The sequence below is a fragment of the Platichthys flesus genome, chromosome 9 (assembly GCF_949316205.1).
Source record: "Platichthys flesus chromosome 9, fPlaFle2.1, whole genome shotgun sequence".
In the NCBI taxonomy this organism is placed as follows: domain Eukaryota; kingdom Metazoa; phylum Chordata; class Actinopteri; order Pleuronectiformes; family Pleuronectidae; genus Platichthys; species Platichthys flesus.
This window is the reverse complement of record NC_084953.1, coordinates 15,777,444-15,798,866: the sequence shown is the minus strand read 5'-3', so window position 1 is coordinate 15,798,866 and position 21,423 is coordinate 15,777,444. Positions and strand designations below refer to the sequence as shown.

General features: G+C 41.8%; 2 protein-coding genes across 3 annotated transcripts; one reads left to right on the top strand and one right to left on the bottom strand.

Annotated features, from left to right (window-relative positions):
• Positions 1 to 14,359, top strand: sh3gl1b (SH3-domain GRB2-like 1b). Of its 2 annotated transcripts, XM_062395257.1 has the most exons (10): positions 1 to 375; positions 5,676 to 5,744; positions 6,524 to 6,596; positions 6,685 to 6,828; positions 6,939 to 7,072; positions 7,182 to 7,340; positions 9,305 to 9,408; positions 9,532 to 9,665; positions 10,323 to 10,370; positions 11,649 to 14,359. In XM_062395257.1, exons 1-10 carry the CDS (start codon positions 331 to 333, stop codon positions 11,840 to 11,842), a joined length of 1,104 nt encoding a protein of 367 aa, XP_062251241.1. In that variant the 5' UTR covers positions 1 to 330; the 3' UTR covers positions 11,843 to 14,359. The 2 variants fall into 2 exon arrangements, with proteins under 2 accessions (XP_062251241.1, XP_062251242.1); XM_062395258.1 differs by lacking the exon at positions 10,323 to 10,370 and having other exon boundaries at positions 2 to 375.
• A 385-nt stretch (positions 14,360 to 14,744) lies between these two features.
• On the bottom strand, positions 14,745 to 20,901 carry mpnd (MPN domain containing). The gene is made up of 13 exons (XM_062394839.1): positions 20,702 to 20,901; positions 19,969 to 20,171; positions 19,594 to 19,815; positions 18,719 to 18,818; positions 18,491 to 18,569; positions 18,313 to 18,409; positions 18,152 to 18,224; positions 17,961 to 18,037; positions 17,448 to 17,616; positions 16,308 to 16,378; positions 16,139 to 16,228; positions 15,945 to 16,037; positions 14,745 to 15,742 (listed from the first exon to the last, which is right to left on the bottom strand). The coding sequence occupies exons 1-13, from the start codon at positions 20,703 to 20,705 to the stop codon at positions 15,656 to 15,658; spliced, it is 1,365 nt and encodes a 454-aa protein (XP_062250823.1). The 5' UTR covers positions 20,706 to 20,901; the 3' UTR covers positions 14,745 to 15,655.
• Positions 20,902 to 21,423: the final 522 nt, after the last annotated feature.

The window sequence follows — 21,423 nt, the reverse complement described above, 5'->3', positions numbered from 1 at the left end:
TTCTTTTTTCAATGTGGCCGCTGCGGGTCTGTTGCTCCGTGTGTCAGTAGCGGTCGGTGTTTCCAGACAGTGTTGCTGATAGCGGAGCGTTTCTGTTTCTGTTTGTTCTCGGCTCGCCCCGTCGCCCCAGGAGACACACCGCGGGGGAGAGGCACCTCGACGTGGACGTGGTCAGTTGGCGTGTCCCGACTTGGAGTGACGGCCGGGCGCTCCTATGATTCCTGCTACACATCTCTTCCCCGCTCCCTGACTGACTGCTCCGCGGACCGTGCTCCCGTCGCTGACCCATTTTACCACTTCGTCCGAGCTTGAGGGAAGCCGGGGCTCAAGATGTCGGTGGCGGGCCTGAAGAAGCAGTTCTACAAAGCCAGCCAGGTTTGCAGAAACTTTTTTCTCTTCTTCTCTTTGGCTAGCGGCTGTCAAGGCGGCGTTAGCCTCGATATTAGCACGAGTAGCTAACGGTTTGTGGCTGGCTAATGTTGATCCCCGCTGTGTCAATGTGGATGATATTGTATGGTAACTACATGAAACAAATAACAACAACTCGGGTCTGTGTTTAAACTATCAGGGTTGGTTTACATCTGGCGTCCCCTTTTCTTTTACAGCTAGCATTACAGTTAACGGTCATCTTTTCATGTGTTTTAGAACCTTAAAGTCTGTTGAACTAGCTCTAAGCTAACTTTATCGAATGTTGAGCAGCGGTATCAAGCTGTAACCACACGCATCTAATCGATATTTGCTGGTTTCAAGTTTGTCTCATGCAGTTGTGCAACGATTCGGCTTCAAAAGACACTCTGCACTTGGTGTAGTCCGCCTCAGGGTCTCTCCTGGCGAGCGACTATAAAACAACACAAGACAAAGTGGTGACTAATCTAAACCAGAATGTTAACATGTGGTGAAGCCGATGCAGTCAAATGCAAACTGCTTTTTGTAAAGCTCCTCAGAATCTTCCGATTATTTCCCAGCTGTGTGTCCTGTTGGTGTTTTGAAGTGAGTCAGGTCAATATTTAGGACAGATGAGATATAAATACCTCCGAATTGGAAATGCCAGTGTTGTTCATGGAGGTGAAAAACATCGATGTTTTTTAATGTAAGCCAGCTCTCTCGGTTATGGGTGGGGACGGGCAGAGATTTTTTTGGGGATTTTCTTTTCTTCCTTCTCTTGCTGATCTAAGCAGGAAAGACATTTGGTTTCTGCCCCAGTTTCCTGACAGGAACACAGTCAGATCCCTGTAGGTTTGACTGCGAGAAACAATAACACCGATCCACAAGCTGTCATGTCAGGCCTGGTGATAGTGAAAGTAGTGATAGTAAATAGTAAATGTGATGGAGATGGTTTGTGCATGAAGAAATGACCATGAGGTGCGATGCAGAGAAGGGGGGAGTGTGTATTAGCCGTTGCTTTCCCGTTATTTGACTGCAATGCAGCTGCACTTCTTGCCAAAATTCCATGAGAGTCAATAACACTTGACATAGCTCAGACTATCTTCTACTGGAGGCATGCAGGAAGTTGGCTGTGGAAATTACCTTGTGTTTTTCTGAGAAACTAAACAAAATCTGTAAAAAAAACAAACATTCAAAGGTCACTGAAACGCTCCCGAAAGGATGATACTCGGGGGTTTCAGGTATGACAGTGTGGGCAGATGTTAGTCCTGATAAGAGATGACAGATTTAAAGCTGTATCCAAATGGCTTTATATGAGTCAAACTTGCAGTTTATCAAGCTAATAATGCATTGAAACGTCTCCTGGTTCATCTTCTGTTTCAATGTAGAACTGAAAGTGAGTAAACCTATGGTTGGAGGAGAGGAAACAAGAAGATTAATTTAAGTTGTCTATTACAAGATTGTAATGGATGACGCTGATTCAGGGAACCAGCCAATCCGAAGCTAAAATCCAACACATTACAAACTATATCTGTGGTTCTCGCTGATCAGCTGTTCAGTTCATTTTTACAAATTACTACCGGAGCATTGCTGTTCTTGTCCTCAGCCTCAGTTCAATGCTCCTGACAACAACAGCAAAAGGTTTATAATAATTGTATAACAAGCCGCTTCAAAACATGCATATTTTGCACTTAAATGTTAACTTTCTGACCAACCGCGTTAATCATGGCAAGGGTATCAGGAGAGGTTAGTGTACGGGTATATCAATTCAAAACTAGATTACAGTTTAGTGCAGACTTCATTGAGGATTAAGCCTGTTTATGGGAATAATACTAAGTCTTTTATGTAATCCACATTTTGGTAATTAATACTATTAGATGAGAGTCTTACTACAGGTGTGTAGACCGATCACTACTGGTAAATCTAATAGAGTCTTTTAAGAAGAGCAGAAGTAATTCAATGATATGTACTATGAGATTTTATGAGTTTTATCGTATCCTTATTTCATATCGTATCCTTATTTCAATATCTCTGGATGTACTTGAGTTTGTCATTGCGTGTTATATCCAGTTTTAACAATTTATCCTGTGTCTATAGTAAAATAATTGTAGCATGATATATTACAATGTCATGACATAAATGTATGATAATGTAAACAACTTATTTATTCATATCGCCTGACTCTAGGGCTGATTGGTACATGGCTCCTGTGTGTATAAATGCTTTGTGATTTACTTGACATCACCAGGAGGGAGTTTGAGTTTAAAGTTTCCATAAAGTATGGTGGGAAGATATTGGGAATGATTGCGAACCAAAAAAATATATCTAACAGTCAAAGCAGTTGCTAAGGTCCATTGATGTAATGAGAATGACGGCTAACTTCCTACGTAAGACCAGAAAGGCAGTGGATCCCTATCACACCTTCACGTCTGGTGTCTGATCACAGTAACACTATTTCCTTGTGAAGTGTTATTTCCTCATGTACTGCACTTTCACAGCTTTCATCCTGCCTCTCATCTCTACCTACTTTGACCTAGTTTTCAGGTTTCTTAGTGACCTAATTTCTCAGCAGTGTGCAGTCTCTGACAACAATCTTTCTTTTTGCCCTTTCAAATCTGTGGTTAATATTTATTATAACATATGAAGGATTTAACTTTAGCCATCAAGTAAAAATTGTATGAACCTACACCAGTCTGCCACTTCCCCTCTTTATCTTGGTTGTCAGACAACCTTGTTCTGTGCCTTTAAATTCTTGACGTCATCTAAATCCAAACAGAAGCTTGAACTATGCCTTGTGATAGTGTACTACCATTTAACTAATACCCTGTCATTATGATGAAAAGGATTCCTGTAGTAGACGGATCTCTCTGTGTAGCTGGGTTTTGTTTATACCAAAACTTCCCAATGATTACCTTTTTGTGGATGTTTTTAAGCTCCTTTCATTTGAGCCTGTGTGCATATAAATAACATTTTACACAGGTCTGAGGACTTGATGATCTCATTTAACAAAGCTATGGTGTTAAGTGGCCGACAGATTATTCTGATAATTATTATTGTTTATTTTTTTTTTTACTTCCCGAATTCAGAAAAGACTAAAATCTTAACTTTAGTGGCTTATAACAAAAAGGAAACACCCATCATGAGTTCAGTTTATCACCTTCAACACAAGTCTTGTAAGGCTGGTTTAAATACTTGGAAAGATAAGATATCAAAAGTTTGAGGTCGGCAGTCTGCAATCTTAACTTTACTTGGACGAATGCTGAGGAGACTGAGAGTTGAGGCTGTATCTTTACTTGTGACCTGAATCCCCTAAGGCCCCCTGTCATGTGCTTTTTGCACACAGCTGAGATTCAGCAACATAACCTCAGTATCCTGACACTAGACAGTGAAGCTAAAGACAGTCAGCTGCTGTGGAGGCGCTAGAGTAACCTTGACTCTATTTGTTTTAAAAGAATCTTTGTGTAGTTAAACACATGTTGATGTTTACTCTCTGTACTGGTATATGAGTATCACCTATCATAAAACATATAAGCTTTTTTCGTTAGGGTCGAAGTCTGGGTTATTCCAGTAATCATAAAATTGCCCTCTACAGCAGTTTGAGTCATGTAGGAATGCACTGCTGTTGCTCAATCGTAGATGAGGTAATTTGAAGTAAGGGACAGGATAGAAAAGTTGCCTGAACAATATAATTTTTTTTTTTTTACGTTTGATAGAAATCGATATGACATTTTTCTGACAAGAATCAGTCAATATGTACACATCCAAAAATGTCAACGATGTGATGTCATTATCAAACCTTAATGACAAAGATATCCAATTCAGGCTTGATATTTGACACTCACTACATCTTCCCTGCATTTCTTATTAAATTTGAAATAAAGTTCTCACCTTTTTGTGCATAACTGCCAACATGCTGATACACCTGCAGTATTCTTGTCAAAGGCTCATATTGGCAATCTGCAAAGTTGTATATATTGTAGTCCAGGCTTTACAAATATACATTCTCTGAATTTAATGTAGTTTGACTTGTCAAAAGAATCCCTGACTGTTAACATGCCTCGGAGCATTATATGAAACTTTGTCAGGGCACTGCTTCAGGCTGGTTACAAATACAAGGCGGAAATATTTAACTTCTTTATTCCTTTGTCAGGATCTCCCTCTTGGTGTTTCATTAACAGTCTACACAGATTGAAATACTCCCTCTGTTAATGATGCAGCGCAACATAAATAAAGATTAACTGCAGGGGATGTAACCACTTACCTCAGAACGTCAATGAACAAGAGCAAGTCAGGTTCATAACTGCATGGCATGGTTTGACTGAAGTTGTATTTCTTCAAAGGTGTAGTGAGTCAGTTTGACTGCAAACATGGCATAAACACAACAAAGGCTTAGATTAGTTGTTGTGGTTTGCTTTTGCCTTTGTAGAATCAATCTACAAATTGCAACCAAGGTCTTTAGTTGTGTAGGATCTTTATGATCCGAGTGTTGGCAATGGATGGGAATTGTGTTTCTACTCATTCTACATAGCTCATGGACACAGCAGTCAGAATATGATTTTTGTCTCTAAAAAAAGCACAAACTCTTCTCATCACTCTAAAAATGGGCCAAATAATGATGTATAGCCATGTGTATACTGTACATGAACAGGAAAGCGTCTGTTTTCCATTTCTTGTTTTTTTTCTTTGTCTGAGAGATCGCACTGGACATACATGTGCTTTCAATCAACATATTCCATTCTGCTTAAGTTGAAGCACATTGTCTTTACTGAGATAGAAATAATGGAGTGAGCTGGTCCAGTTTTTTTTCATCCTGCAAAGGGTAAAGCAAGGAAAGTGTGAATCACTTGTCATGTGGATTTTTTATGTTTCTAGTGTTTTGCTGCAACTCTTGTTTAAGTCACCAGAAGAGTGAGTGTAACTAGATTTGCACAATATTTACTGTATGCTGCATTCCTCACATACATGTTCCTAAAAGATGTGTCAATGATTGCATTTCCTACAGAGAGCAAGCATGTCAACGTCTTAATTAGATATAAGCTTAGTCTTGTTTCCAACTTTAAATTTTGATATTCTATTTTATTCTATTTTATACTATTTCTATTTTATTTTTTAGGTTGTAATTACTTGAGCATTGCTAGAAGAGAGCCTGTGACTCAAGCATTTCACTGCCAGCGACTGCTTAATGTTATTGTTGTGCATCTGATAATAAAAATCTTGAATCTTGAACCTCATGAGTGGCATTAATTAATTGGCACTCGTCTCTCTCTCTCTCTCTTTCTCTCCCCCTCTAGATGGTAAGTGAGAAAGTCGGAGGAGCAGAAGGAACTAAACTAGATGAAGACTTCAGAGACTTGGAACGGGTAAGAGAGGCATCTGTCTGTGGTCTTAAAGAAGAACCGTCTTTAATCAAAGCTGTGAGCCTAATTGTTTCCCTCAGTACACAAACATGCTGGTGTTTTTTGTGGGACTTCTTGGTATGTGCAACTAATTTAAAGCAACAGGTCTTCCGTGGTTGGTGAAGCAAATTTCCTGACCTCAGCGGTTATAAATAAATTGTGTGGATGCCATTGAAAACTAATGCCATTAAATACTTGTAATGTTTAGAATTAAGAAGATATGATCAGCTGCTTAAACAGAAAATCAGTGAGTAACACAATAAATGGTACATGTCTTTTGTCTAAAAATGCCCAAATTCACTGGTGCCAACATTTAGTATTCTAATACAGTTAGTTAAATATTTGGACAAAAGAAACCAACCAATTATAAGATTTAAACTCTGAACTGGAGCCCACGTTTGGGGACCTAGGGTACACCATGGTTATGAAGGCCTTGGTCCTCCTGCACTATCTGCAGGTTCGGTTTGAAACCCGGCCCCAGCTGTGTGTCTTACCAACTCCCTCCCCATTTCACAGTAGCACTATCCTATCAAGAAAAATTGCTTTAGAAAATAAGGAAAAAGAAAATAACACACTGATGTGTATTTAAAAAATTCCTTAAAGTGCATGCATACACCTTTGAACAGAAAACCTCAGGTGATGAACAGCTCCTTTGCCTGTCAGTATTCTTGTTAGTTATTTGACTACAATAGTTGTGTTCATGTGATGTATGTATGTGTGTGTGTGTGTGTTGTGTTATGTAGAAAGTAGATGTGACCAGTAAAGCAGTAGTGGAGGTCATCTCCAAAACATCAGAGTACCTTCAGCCCAACCCAGGTGAGAACAATATCTGTTTACATGCCTATACATGTATTTAAATGGTTTAAACTATGTCATTAACATTTGTTGAAACTTTTTACCCCAGCATCTCGTGCCAAACTGTCCATGTTGAACACCATGTCAAAGATCCGTGGTCAGGTGAAGAACCCAGGTTATCCTCAGGCTGAGGGGTTGTTAGGAGAGTGTATGGGCAAATATGGACGGGAACTGGGAGAGGAAACAAACTTTGGTAAGATGTTTGTGAACATGTGGTCTGGTGTAGCTACGATTACTTTAAATGCTTTAAACTGTAAATGCACTAATGTCACTGAGTCTTTAATCTCTGTCTGTGTGGTTTAGGCGGAGCACTTGTAGACGTAGGAGAGGCCATGAAGAGAATGGCAGAAGTGAAAGACTCTCTAGACATCGATGTTAAGCAGAACTTCATTGATCCGTTGCAAGGGCTCTGTGACAAAGACCTCAGAGAGATACAGGTAGCTGAAACACCAACCGCAGTTATACGATTGGGAAACCTTCTAATGGTCTGACGTTGAAAAAAATCGGAAAAAACCCTCCTTTATCATTCCCTTCTGATTCCTTCAGCACCACCTGAAGAAGCTTGAGGGTCGTCGCCTTGACTATGACTACAAGAAAAAGCGTCAGGGCAAGATCCCAGATGAGGAGGTCCGACAGGCCCTGGAGAAGTTTCACGAGTCAAAGGAAGTGGCCGAGACCAGCATGTACAACTTGTTGGAGACTGATGTGAGGATTTATTCATTACTGTTAAGTGTGTGGTGTAGTAGTGTTTATCCTTTTGGCATCATTTCAAGACCAGTTCCTTTAAGACATCAAATATATTCTCATAGATATATTTAACATAACCCCTTTTCAGACATTACCTACCGGTAAAATCCAGAGAATTGGCCCTGGAGTTTACCTGTAGTTTGCCTTTCACACATGCACAACGCAGCGGGGGGTTCTCTGCACAGAGGTGTTCAAAACAGCATCAAATCAACTGCATTATTCAGGCGAGAGGTGGAGCAGCCGTGTGCAACAGAAAGAGGCAGAAAGCGACATATTGACTCCACTGCCGAGATGATGTCTTTATGTTGACACTGTCGTCAGCTCTTATCACCACATACTCTTTGGACATCTTCGTCTGTCGGAAGAAGAGAAAAGAGAGAAAACAGAGACTTGTGAGCAGCTCTGGCAAATCTCACTCCGCCTCCTCCAGACTAAATTCTACCGTAGAAACTTGGACATTTGCTTTCAAACATGAGTCCAGTGCATGTCTGAAAGCAGCTATAGTGACATTGGTGACATCTAACTACTTTGAACAAATCAACAAATATAGTCTAAAAATACTGAATCTGAATTTTCTTTATGCAATTTTGAGATAAAGTCCCATATATGTAGCTAATATGAAGCTCGTAATAAGAGGCATTTAAAGGCAAATTATTCTCAGCCTAGACCTTCGTGTTATATTTATTGCTACGACTATCATATTTGATCCCTTGCTTACCTGTAGAGCTTTCCTGAGCTTTTGTTTTGAAGGCCTCTGTCCAATGCACACCCACATGACAAATACACAGCTACAGTTTCACGTGTAAAGATCAGTGAAACACACCCATTCCGCACAAGCAACACTGGCACTACAGATAAGCATTATGTAAATAGCTGTAGTTGAACAGCTTTAACATTGAATCACTCATTGGTTTCAGCAGTGAGATCTTTTGTTTGCTTTGTACATGAGAGCCAGTGAACACGCCTCCAGGTGAGGGGTCACAGGAGCCAGTTTATTACTGTTGGTACAACTACAGTGTGGATACTTGACCCGAGCACGCAGGGACCTGTTCTGACAATAACTTTCGGTTTCAGTCACGTTGGCTCAGCTATCTATCTACCTTTATTTACTCTGCATGTACCTGTTATCTGAAAAAAGATCAGGTTGGGTTTGTACACTTTAAGTACTGAATATTTTTGGCTTAAGTTTTGAACAGTGGGAGGAAATGGAGATGCAGCTTCTATCTTTATTTATAGTCTGTGGTGGAAACTGTTATAGAGAAGAATTGATTCAACACTCTGACCACTTTGGAGGCTGTAGTCTGTGGTGCAGTTGAACTGCTTTACATTGTACAGAGAAGCATTTTGTTATTTTGGCTGACATTTATTAGACTGCACGTTTTTTAGCCAGTCTTACCTATTGAAGAGCGCCTGTACATCTAAACTGATTTGTGTGTTTTTGTTACACAACAGTTTAGTAGGGAATTTGTAAAATTGAGGGAAAGTTGCCAATGTGAATATGACTACTACTACCAAGAGGAAGTCCGCGTGTTCCATGTTTCCTGTTTTCACTGTGTAGAGTCTGCCTCTTTCATTTTGTTTCCAACAACTGCCACATATGGGTAAGTTTGAGTGAGAAAGATTTTTTACTGTGCAAACAGAAGTTGGATCAAATAATCCTAATTAATTATTATCTTGAGATGAGGTTAAATGCTCAAAAAAGCATAGCAGACCATAAGTTCGGATTATACTGTCAAACAAATGACAAATCACATTATGTATTACACATGAGCTTAATAATGATAATGTCTTGTGAAGGTGCAGTGTAATCTGTATTATTTGGGACAGTTTATCCTATGGAATTGGTAACACAGCATATGATTAAGCATTGATTATCTTCCATATATATATATATATGTGTGTGTGTGTGTTTGTTTGTGTAGATCGAGCAGGTAAGCCAGCTCTCGTCTCTGGTGGAGTCCCAGCTGCAGTACCACAGGCAGGCTGTTCAGGTGCTGGATGAGCTTTCTGACAAACTCCGTGAAAGGTGCAGTGACAAAACTCGACAAATACCAACATATTGTACGGTGCAGCTCACTGTGCAGCTCGGAGCTTTGTATTTATTATTCATGACGCAAGTCTCATTTCAATGTATCCTTTATTTAAACAGGATGAATGAGGCTCAGTCTCAACCGAGACGGGAATACACACCTAAACCCAAACCTATCTATGACTTTGGAGAAGACAACCATTCAAACGGCGGATACTCAACATCGATGGCCCCTCCACCCTCATGTAATTCAGGTAAGAAACAACTGAAAGGGTCTGAAAACAAATACCAAAAAATTATTGTAGACCCATAACATTTTGTAATTTTAACCAACGCTTCTGTAAAATAACATATAACTAACCATGAAAATTAAAATGATGAATTGGCTGAGTGTACAGTTGGTGTCAGAGAACAAGTCAAAGAACAGTGGAAACTTTGTCCGCCATTTTTTGTTTTCACCCTGACACTCACTCTTTCTAAGTCACACAAAAGAACTAGGACAGGATATGTGCAGAAGAGCTGCCACATAACCACAGCAAAACTCAGCTGTTTCTACACACACACTCAAAATGCACCAAGCGAAAGTAATACTCCTGCTTTCTCTAAAATCTGTCAGAAACTAAATTGTAAAAACAATTGATTGTTGAAGATCTGCAACCACTGTGCACAAACATGTCAAAAACATTCAGCACACATGTGTTTATCTTTCTCCAGTTTTGAGGTTTTTTCAAGTGCTCGCATGCTCTGAATGTTTGATTCTCAACTGCTCTCAGTTGTTGAAAATGGATGTGTGTGTCTGTGTGAGGGGGAGGGGTTCCCGTTAGTGAGTGAGTGAGTGTGTGTGTCCTGTCCTGTCATCTCAATGGCCTTTCTCCAACTGACCCTGTTCCTTTTTCCTGTGACATCATCAGAGCCGTCTTTTCACTCGGCCAGATTGTCCTCTCGCAAACCCAGATTGTGTGAGTCCCAGATTGTGTGGGCCATTTTTTCTCTGTCACACTTTCAGTCATGTACTTGAAACAGTCTGTGTTTGTGCAGCTTGTGGCGTATGAAGTTCGCTAGAAGCTTCCGCTCACTGGCTCGGCACAAAATTGGTTGTTGATTGTGCATGTGTAGTTAAACAGCGTTGTGTGTGTGTTTGTGAAATTGTATGAAATCCAAATCTTGTGCTGTTGATACTGTGACCTGACTTAACTGACAAGTATTAACAGCTCTACAGTGACTGGTTCTGGCCATATTTAATTTTAATATTTTATTTACACAAAAAAAAATCAAGATTCTCTTTATTATACTGTACATACATTCTTCTGTTTAGGGGTAATTTTTACATTTAGGGGAGACTAATCTTAAATAATGAAATTCAAGATTTGTGTACCCTGTGCTGGACCAAAGAAGAAGAATTATTAGTGCAAGTATGCGCTGCATCATTAGCTGATACCTGGTTAGCTTTATGTTACCATACCAAATACCAACACTTTGGTTTAACTAATTACTTTCTTGCCAGGCTGCTAGCTCATTAATGACCTGACTGATTTGTGAGCTTGGTCTTAAATTTCAGTGCTTGTGCTATTTAAAAGAAAAAAAAGGGTCTTAAATCTTAATCTTATATAAAACTTGTATATATCTATAGACACCCTGTTTTTTCCTGTCTCACAATCTGCAAATTATATAAACTGATTGTTTTAGCAACTGAATAGTCTCTCATAATACAACCTATCTTTGGAGTAATGTCTCTAATAGTACAAAGTGGTTAAGTACATTTTTTCTGGCTTTATAAGTTAACATAGTAAGGAGAAGGGCACAGAGAATGAGAGCAGCACTTTCCTGTTCGCTCGCCTACCCAGCAGCCTGTGGGGCTGACTTGACACAATGAGAAAATTGTTTGGCGAACAAAAAAAGGCCAGTTTGTGTTGGGAGCCTCATTCTCCTCCGCTGAACTGTGAGAAGTAACAGAGGAACAGATAGAACGAATAGAAGAAAAGTCCCACACAAGCCTGGTGTCATAGGATGTGGTTGTGTTTGGTCATGGATCAAATCTGTCAGCGCTGTTGAGCTTGTTTGCAGTGCTGTGTTGCAGTTGATCTGCCTTAACTAATACTAATGTTTTTACTTGTGTATAAAACCATGTGACTTTTGATAGGCTGCTTTGGCTCTTCACTGTGTGAACTTATCCTGAATCCTTCCACCTCTCTTTCCATCATGTCCTTACTTTCTCTCCTTGCTTGTTGTTTCCTCAGCACCGGAGCAGCCGAGCTGTAAGGCGCTGTACGACTTTGATCCGGAGAACGAGGGCGAGCTGGGCTTCCGCGAGGGCGACATCATAACCCTGACCAATCAGATCGACGAAAACTGGTACGAGGGCATGCTGAACAGCCAGTCGGGGTTCTTCCCCCTCAACTATGTCGACGTCCTCGTCCCGTTGCCACAATAATACAAAGAGAGCGGGAGAGCTGAGAGGAGACCGGTGGAGGTGGAGAGCGCAAGTAGAAATAGCAGAGGGGGAGGAAAGTCAGGCCAAGGGATGATCCGCAGAAGATTCATTTTCAGCCTCAGCACCAGTGACCAGAGACGAGCACTTTTTGTCATCTTGTTCTGGGGGAAGATGGTTACATTTCAGAGTCCAGAGATGAATTTCTTCCCATTTCACCCAAAGGTAAAAGGATCTAGAGATGGACAAGACACGTCATCACTTTTTATCCAATAGTAGGAAATATTTACTGATGAAACATTTCTAAGCAATACTTTTTTAATTAACTACAAATTACTGATATGATAAAGAGATTTGTGTTGAATCTGATGACTGGAATGATGCATTTATATTATTGTCTTTTGTGCAACTACAGTCTGTTTGAAACTCAGGTTGGTCACCAGTGTAAAAGTCCGTTTTCAGACTGGAGAGGCCAACTCCAACCTCACAGCTGATTAATATGTTTGATGTAACCTGACTGAAAATCATTCTCATTTCAAAATTGAGAAACGATTATCTTGTCTTTAAGGAGATTTGGCCAGCGGCTCATGCTGCCTCCTGTTGGCGTGACTTAGAATTACTTTCACATAAACTAAAATGTGACTGCAACATCAACGTAGTTCTACCTGCATCTATAAATGAAAATTGTTGCGTATTTTTAACGAGAAAGATGAGTCAAAATGTATCTCAGATTTGTGAGTCCTACAGTTTCCAGGTTGTGTTAACGCTCGTTTTCTCACCTGTGCATTGATGATGCTACAGTAGCGTCACAAGACAACAGCAGGTTATTTTCGTATCATTTCAGTATTTGATTTGAGATTAGTCTCAGCTTACCACAGTAGTTTTTAAGAGTAGACCGACCGATTATGTGAGAAAACGTACTTGCACCTTGGTCCTCAGATGAGATTGATGTGTGTGTGTGACAGACTTACCTTGCCGTTATACAATGACCCAAAGTTTTAATGCAGACCTTGCACCTTTTTGTCACTTAAGGCGAGCGTGTGTAGAATGATTAGCCGTTTGTCTGCTAGTCTTTTTGACAGAAAAGACGGAGCCAAAAAGTCTCTATAAAATGTAATATTAACCTATCGCCTAGTGCGCTCGGATATTCTCAAGCAGCCATTTATTCATGTAGTATTGGGTCTGTTTGTGTTATCATGTTATGCCTTTTGTCTTTTGAGCCCTGTTGTAGGCACCTGTTTACTCCCTGCAGTGCCTGACTAGACGACGCTGCTGGCAGCGACTCTCACTCAGACTCTTCAACGATTGTCCCTTTGTTTCTATCTGCCCTCATGTGTTTGAGAATGTGAACCTTGTTTCTGCTTTGAAGCCTTGTGCGACCCCTGTTATTCTGATCACTGACGACTGCTTTGATTTTTTTGTTAGTGTAATGGGCTGATTCAGACTGGTGTTTTAATCTATTAAGACAAGGCTGGTTTCTTGTTTTGGATCGAGTCACAGTCGGCACAAGCCGCATGTGGAGTCTAGTACACTGTACTGTATGAGGGAAACACCTGGAGTGAAAGGGAAAACATCAAGGGAAGAAATGATGATTGGTATAATTTGGAGATCCCTTGTTACCAATTCATCTTTACCAAACATGTCTAATCAGTCCGATTGTCTTCGGGGGGGAGTTTTAATGAATGAAAAATACTATTTGAATGTGTCTGCTACATTCCCCCTGTTATTTGTGTTTGTCCCTCACTCCACGCTGCCAGACATTAGTTTGGTCCTCGTCTACACATGTTTACATCTCTGATCATACAACATTTCATTGCTTGTACCAAGTTCAGGGCAAAGTTAAAGACTGTAGGAGGTGCTGCCTGGGTCACACTGTAATAAAAAACAAGTCCTTGTTAGCTTTGTGTGAGTGCCTTTGGAAAAGAAAGGAGGGAAAATACCGCAACTAATACAGCAACCAAAACCTAACCTAGCTACTTAAAAAAGACAATGGTTGAGTTTCTTTTTTTTTTTCTTTCTATTTTTGGTTTTATTTGTAGCCATTGGCACTTTTCCTGTGTAAAGTTGAAATGCATGTGTGCACATGTCTGCACATTTATGACACTACCGCAGTTTCCTGAACATGTTGTGTTGAGATAATGTGACGTTTTGTCCACAAACCACCGGTGGAAACTGCATCTGTGTAGGTTAAACCTTGTGTGAAAAAAAAAAAATCCCACTGATTTCTTTCTTTAAAGGGCTATGCATTTGTTTGATCTGTCTTAAATACTCTTTTGAACTGCGTAAAATCACTCTGGCTCTCTATAGTATTATTTTTTTATATATAAGACCGTTACACGTTTTAAATTAATCTCTGCATGTAGTCCTATGTTACACCTTGTAAGTGTATGTCTTAGATTTCAGTTTCCCTTTTACGTGAGTACAGAATTTAACCGCAATATTTTGTAATATTTTATCAAAGTATTTGTACGTGCCCCCCCCAACTCAACCCATTCTTACAATAAACAAAAAGGAAAAATGTGTTGTTTGATCAATGTTGAGGTCGTCTGACATGAAATCATGGCTTTGAAAATCCATTCAATTCAATAGAGCACCTAAAAAATCTAAAACTATAATTACTGCCCCATGGTTTTATGCCTCTGACAACCAGTGCAGTTCAGTGTCCATTCCCCCAGACTCATGATGTCACATTGACATTTAACCACTGAAATCAAACCGAGTGACAACTGATCGAAATTCCAAGACAGTCCCTAAAAGTAAACTTGAGATTTGCTTAAAGAGGCTATAAACATGATTTGAGAGGCTACTGTGATCTCGACCTTTGATCCCCAAATTCTAATCACTTCATCTTCGATTTACCTGGAGGTGTTCCAGAGATAAACAACAAAAAAGAGAGATAGACATGTTTAAATAGTTCCAGTGTGTATCTTTTAATGCTTTGTGGGTAATCAATCAGCAGGCTTAAGGCAGAAGTCTTCACACATGTACATCACACAGTCCACAGTTAATAAATACAGTACAGCTAGAGAGGAAGCAATCATGAGTCCTAACAACAGGACTCATGTCTGGTGGAACCTGACAGGGACACAGTAGAGACGCACATTCACAACGCAGCTCACACACACACACACACACACACACACACACACACACACAGGTTTGGTAAAAAGAAAACTTGTTTGTCAAAATGGATTTTTACTTTACTGCAACCCTTCGATTAGACTTGAGCGACAAAAACATTCACAAACAAATTTCAGAGTATAGTTTAGGTCACTACCATTTTTTTAGTTTTTCATGTTTTCAGCCCAGTCACTGATCCTGGTTTACTCTATAAAGGCAATTACTAGGTAACGTTGTACATATCGGCCCAAACCTGCTCACACCACAGGAAACTGGCACCGACAGGCACATAGGTCCATGTGAAAAGAGGCCGGCGTTCCTCCATGGGCTGATGTCAGGTCCATGAAACACTTCCATTTAGTGTCATTAAAACAATATTTCACTATTGCTTTTTAACACTCGTTAGTTCCCTGTTCTCGAATCCCCTTCTCATGTTGGCAAAATAAAAGGTCCTAGGGTGACTCACATCACAGCTTTAGCACCTTCAGTGTCATTGACCTGTGTTTTAACCCGTGATGACGCTGCGTCAAATTAAGCATGAGAGAATTCAAGGCATCTACATGTTCTTCAGAGCAGGTTTTACATTGTTTACGCCCGTGGCACCCGAGACCTGGTGGCTCTGCACAGGAGGAGTTTGAAATGGAACAACTTGAGATGGAGAGCCACCAACGTGCACAAGAGCCACAGCGGCTTCGCTCAGGGCATGCTGCCCAGCTGACTGTAGACATGCTCCAAGATCTGCGAGTAGGCCTGGTCTTTGGGGGCATGGCAGCTCAGGGAGCCCTGAGGAAGGAGACACATTGTAGGTCAGATGCAGGAACTTCAGGAATCCCGAACACGTCCCCTTACAGCTAAGGCTACATCCACACTCCTACTCTCCCATTTGAAAATGCACGAATTAGAAAGCGCCCTTTTCAAACAGAAACGTAGTACTATGGAGGTTCCCTAAGTTAACATCTATTTTAGTTTCCATTACTCCTTCTACCTTGATCTTGTCCATCATGGTCGTATCCGGGCACCAGTACTGGCTGAACTGGACGACGTCGGGAGCCGCCCTATAGTAGTCGACCAGCAGCATCTTTGGACAGAAAAATAGGTTTAATGGTAATTTATAAAAACCATGACACATGCCTTGATTTCTCTGTTGTATTTGTTTCCACAGCTCTGACGCTGCAGTACCATCTCATTCAGGACGTCACTGGTGAGGAAGTTGTCTTGTACGTAGGTGACCTCCACAGCCACTGGGATGCCGTAGTCATTGGGCCGTTGCTGCAGGAACACAGAGGAGATGCAGGTTTATCAAGACAACGATTAGATGAAAGTCTTTTACTTATGACTGTGTCCTTACCTCAGGTGGTGGTACGACCCAGAATGGAGTAATTGTGGAAGCCACACCTTGATTGCCGTGATAATATGGTCCTTTTGAAAAGAGAAAAAGTTCAGAGCTAAATGATGACGAGGTTTAGACCGGACATACTGTGAGTTCCCGATAGTGATACCTTCACTTGCCCTGGCAAATACTGGAAATTCAAGAAGTTTCCATTTCAGAAAAACAGGCAGTGAAATTTACCTTTAGGGCACTGGTGACACTTTGGTTACAAATTATTGTGTTCATATTTTACTGCTCTCATTGAAGTGAACATGAACAAAACACCTCACTTTTTGCTTTATTTCCTTCCAAAACACTATGCAGTAAAAATTTAATTTATGTTATAAGACAAAAAAGTTACAGCTTTGCTTTCTACAAAACATAGACACAATAAAATAAAAGTCCCGGAAAAGTTATATCTTTAAAGGAATTGAACCTTTAGCTCAATGCAACAGAACCATTCTTCTATGGTGTTTAATTGTGATAAGGTTTAGTGGATGTTTGTCAGTGCAGTTCTGTAGCTAGTTTTTTTTTTTTCAGTCTGCGTTAATTGCCCTAAACCAAAGTGCCTTGGGGATTAATAAGGTCGTTTTGTGTTGTATTGGATTTTGTGACTGAGAAATAAACAGCACTGTTTATACAGATGGCTTTGATAGAAGCTGAGGGTATTTGCATGATATAAATCTGTTTACCTCATACCTTATTTCATTTTTATTGGAGTACATTATTGTTAATGGGGTTATCTAATGGTTTTGTCTCACTCTTATTGAGGGTGAAGGTCAGTGGAGGTTGCACCTCAAAGTTAAACCCTATGATACAAATTGTGCATATGGTCATAGAGATCACATTTGATCAATGATTATAACCATATCTGACCCTGCAGTTCACTTGCTGTACTAACATTGTAGCTAGATCCTCCTCCTCTGTAAGTTATATAGAGCTACTTCAGTTTACTTATTCAATTCTATTTGACTTCCATGCAGGGACTCACTAGTACTAGTGAGTACTGGTACTCATCAGTAATTAATAATAATGATAGTACATGTTTTCATAGTGGGAAAAGTTTTTCCAAGACAGTTTTCTTTACAGATCAATAATGAATAACAGTCACCCACTGACCACAAATGATGCCCAGACAGGGCTGGAAGCCGTTGTTTGAACCCTGCAGCCTCAGCTGGTGGTCCATCTGGGAGTCAATGTCCTGCAGCGAGGGCAGAGCCGGACCTCGGGGGTGACTGTGGTACCAGCCCACCAACGACAGCCCGCGCATGAACAGGTTCTGACAGATCTAGACCAGAGGAAACAGGACAATACACTGATTTAAGGGATACATGGTTATTCTTAATACATGTGCACATCTCCAAACATAGCATATAGTCCGAGTCCTGGCCAGTCGGACCACTTACTAACTGTAATTTATTCTCCCTCTACCCTGACATCCAGTTTCCTGCCTCCTCCCTCACTCTGCCAACAAATAAAATCATAAAAATGTCCCAGAAAATGAAAAAAGTTCTGCCTGCTGAGCTGTCCTGGGGCACAGGAAGAGGCTGTGAATCTTTAAAATGTCTGTCTTTCACCTTCATGTTGTCTGAGGGCATACATGACTGATTCACAGTCCTTGTGTTACTGTACCTCCTCCTCAACAGCAGAAGCATGGTCTCTATCCGCCAGCCTGGTCCGACAGGGGAAAGCCCTTAAGACTGTCAGCACTGAAATACAGCAACGATAAAGAGAAACACGCTGGTGATGAAGACATCCTCATTTTCATCTTCTGCTAATATATACTTGTTCTTGCTTATTCCTATTTCTAACGTCCCACTCACATTGTGTGTTGGTGTCCCACCGTCCTCCGAGGTATCCCACCACCTCACTGGTGGTCAGGTGACAGTGAAAGTCCTATAAAAGGATAAAAAGCAGGTAGGTATGTGTTTTAAAATGTGGCTCAGGGTTTCGTTGTCCTGCTTCAGCTGTGACGGTAGCTCACCATCAGCAGCAGAACATTACTGGACACGGCCACGTTGAAAGGCTGAAATCTGTTGATGGCTGAGAAGGCCGACAGCTCCACTAGAGTGTGCAGATCTCTGAGGAGACAAGTTCGAGTCTCATTCACCGCATGGACATCATTTAAAATGACATAGATCAGTCAGAATAACCGGAAGTACCTGGCAGCGTCTCTGGTGCCCAACGTGCAATACCTGACAGGAATTCTCTCTCTGTCAGTTCTTCGAGAAACCATGATATCTGTAACGAGCATCAGAAAGGTTTGAGAGGGGAAGAGAGGCGAGGAAGAAGAGGAAGAGAGGGGACAGGACGAGGACGAGGAGGGGAGAGGAGAAGAGAGGAGAAGAAGAGGAAGAGGAGGAGGAGAGGTTAGAAGAGCAGGATCGTACCACTTAATCCAGGTTTGCCGTTCTTGTTCTTCTCATCTGCTTGCACGGCCGTTTTCCCCTCCTCTTCATCCTCGTCGTCATCCTCCTCACTCACCAGGCTCTGACATCACAGGATATAGGACACAGGGTCAAGTAGAGACGGTCATATAAACTATCAGGGGAACACATCATGCCCAAAGGTCCCGGAAATATAAGGTGAAAATATCATTGAAGAGAAATGGCTTGATAATATTGACTTTTTGTTAACATGGATGATTAAAGGCCAAAAAATCTTCTGTTTCATTCCAGATCTGGGATTTTTGACTAACTTTATAAAAACACTGTATATTTTCACCTCTCCAGGTCTCTAACAATCCTCCCAGTTAAAGAGTGTGATAAAGGAAAACTGCTCATATCCAAAGTGAATCTGTGATCAGGCGTAAGGGTAATGCTGTCTCCAGAATATCTACGCCTCAATGGAATGGACTGTGGATTATAAGATTACAGATTTTTCGTCCTCTGTGAGCTAATCCGAAAAAGTTCGGATCTTTTTCCTTGTTATAGAATTCATCACTTTTCTTTCAAATCTGACTTCTCTCTTCCTCCCACTCTTTTTCTCTCTTAACGTTCTGCCTCTGCACTGATACAAGGTAAGGGAATTTCCCCGGTGATGGATCAATACAGTTTTATCTTATCTTATCTTAACTTACTAACTCTCTGATAAGATATGTACTACAAGTAAAAAGGCTTTTCATTCAGCTTTGTTGTTATTTGCACAGAATTAGAAACTGTTGCAAGAAAATATGTTCTAATTTCAGTATTTTGAGTCAGATACTTTGCTGTATTCAGAAAAGGAGAAGATGAAGAAGAAAAAGGATCCATCCTTGTGGTCTCACCATGTCTGCGCTGGGCTGGTACTTGTGCAGCCAGGTGGTTTTGTACTGGACCAGCTTCTGCCCCCGGTATCGTACCGACGCCCAGCCACAGCCTGACTTCTTGGCCGGGTTGACCAGACGTTTGCAGTGAGTCGCCCAGGCACTGGGAGAGTTGAAGATCTGACCCGTCTCCACCCATCGGATCTTCCCATCATTCAAGAGGTCCCCAACAAAGTTCTTACCCTGAGGAAAGAGAGAAGAGGAAGATGAGAGTGTTTACTCCCTGAACTAAATCACCTGGTGCAATTCAAAGGCACCGGCAAACCTCACCAGACACAACTCAACACTGAAATATTAAACAATCTCCCTGTCTTCTGCTGTGCTGTGTGTTATTACCAGGTAGTGGATGGCCAGCACGCCGTCCCCTGGCTCCACCAGGCCGTCCTTCAGCAGAACCCTCAGGGTGATGCCCCTTCGGGTCAGCAGGGAGCCCCGGCCGGAGCTGGACCTCAGTTCTGCCTCCTCCCCTCCGCTCAGCTCCTCCTCATCCTCCTCTCCTCCATCCTCCACCACCTGTGGTGGGCTGGGTGGCTCTGAGCCTGGGAGGACACACACACACGCACACACACACACACACACAGAGTATCAGGTCTGCTGGAGGGATGAGGGGGTGTCGTGTTGATGTTGGAGCCTCATGTTAGCTTCTTATGGTCCATTGACATCAGGTTTACTCATTGAACCAATGTTACTGAGAGGTTTCCACATTACAAGGCACCTGACTGCCAGTGAAACATCTGTATATGGAGGTAACATCAGGATTAAAGTGTTCGCTCCCTTTACAGTGACTTGGTAACGAGCGCTCCACTGTAATGGCAGCCGGCCTCATTCATAAGTGCTGCATATTAAAAATGATAGCCTCCTTGTTTCCGGTTCAGGGAATCGCACAGGGACGGAAATCAAAAAGCAAATCGGTACTGTTGTTTCCGTGAACAGGAGCAGAGCCGTGGGGGCTGTTCTTTTGTTTCTGCTCAGCCGTCTCCGCAGGAAGAAGCTCCCCCCCCCCCCCCCCCCCTCCCCCCCTCTCTTCATGTCTCTCTCACATTTACAATCATCTGTCCATTCTTCTCACCCATGTCTCTGAACGACTTCAAGTCCAGCCCCGTGGAAGAGCGGTTTGTGTTCCGGATCACTCGCAGCTTGTGAGGGGGTTCGAGCGCGGGCTGATTTCACGGACACACACTTCGCCACAATGGCTCCGACTATTATTCAAAACATAAAATGAAGGCGTGTGTGTGTGTGTGGTTCCGCGTGTAGTTTCCTTGTTGTGTTGCTTTAATGTCGGGTCCCCTCCCCTTTCTTTCTTCCTGCGTCCTTGTCACTGTGTGTGTGTGTGTGTGTGGGTGTGTGTGTGTGTGCCGGTCCACGCTCACTACCATCAGCCCTTAAACACCTCACAGTCAATATGAAGTCATGATATTAACGGAGGTTTGTGGATATTTGTTTTGAAAGATCTTCATGTTTCAGCGGTGCAGCGATGAATCTGCCGCCCGGAGAAGAGGAAGTGTGGTCCCGCCGTCAGGAGACTCACACACGGTCCATCCGGGGAGCTGTGTGTAGAACACACTGCCCGGTGACCGGGGCCGCAGGTTTCGAACACACGGAACACTCTCCGCTGTTTGGAACTGGGTTTTCTGCACCGAGCGCCTTCATGTTAGCGAGGAGATGGGCTGACGTACAGGGAAGCAGCCAGCAGGGGGCGGTGTGTCTAACCTGAGTCTGCCAATACATACCGCCATCTGCTGGTGCTCTTCGGAAAGTCCCAGCTCCAGATTTGTGGATTTTGTTGAATTT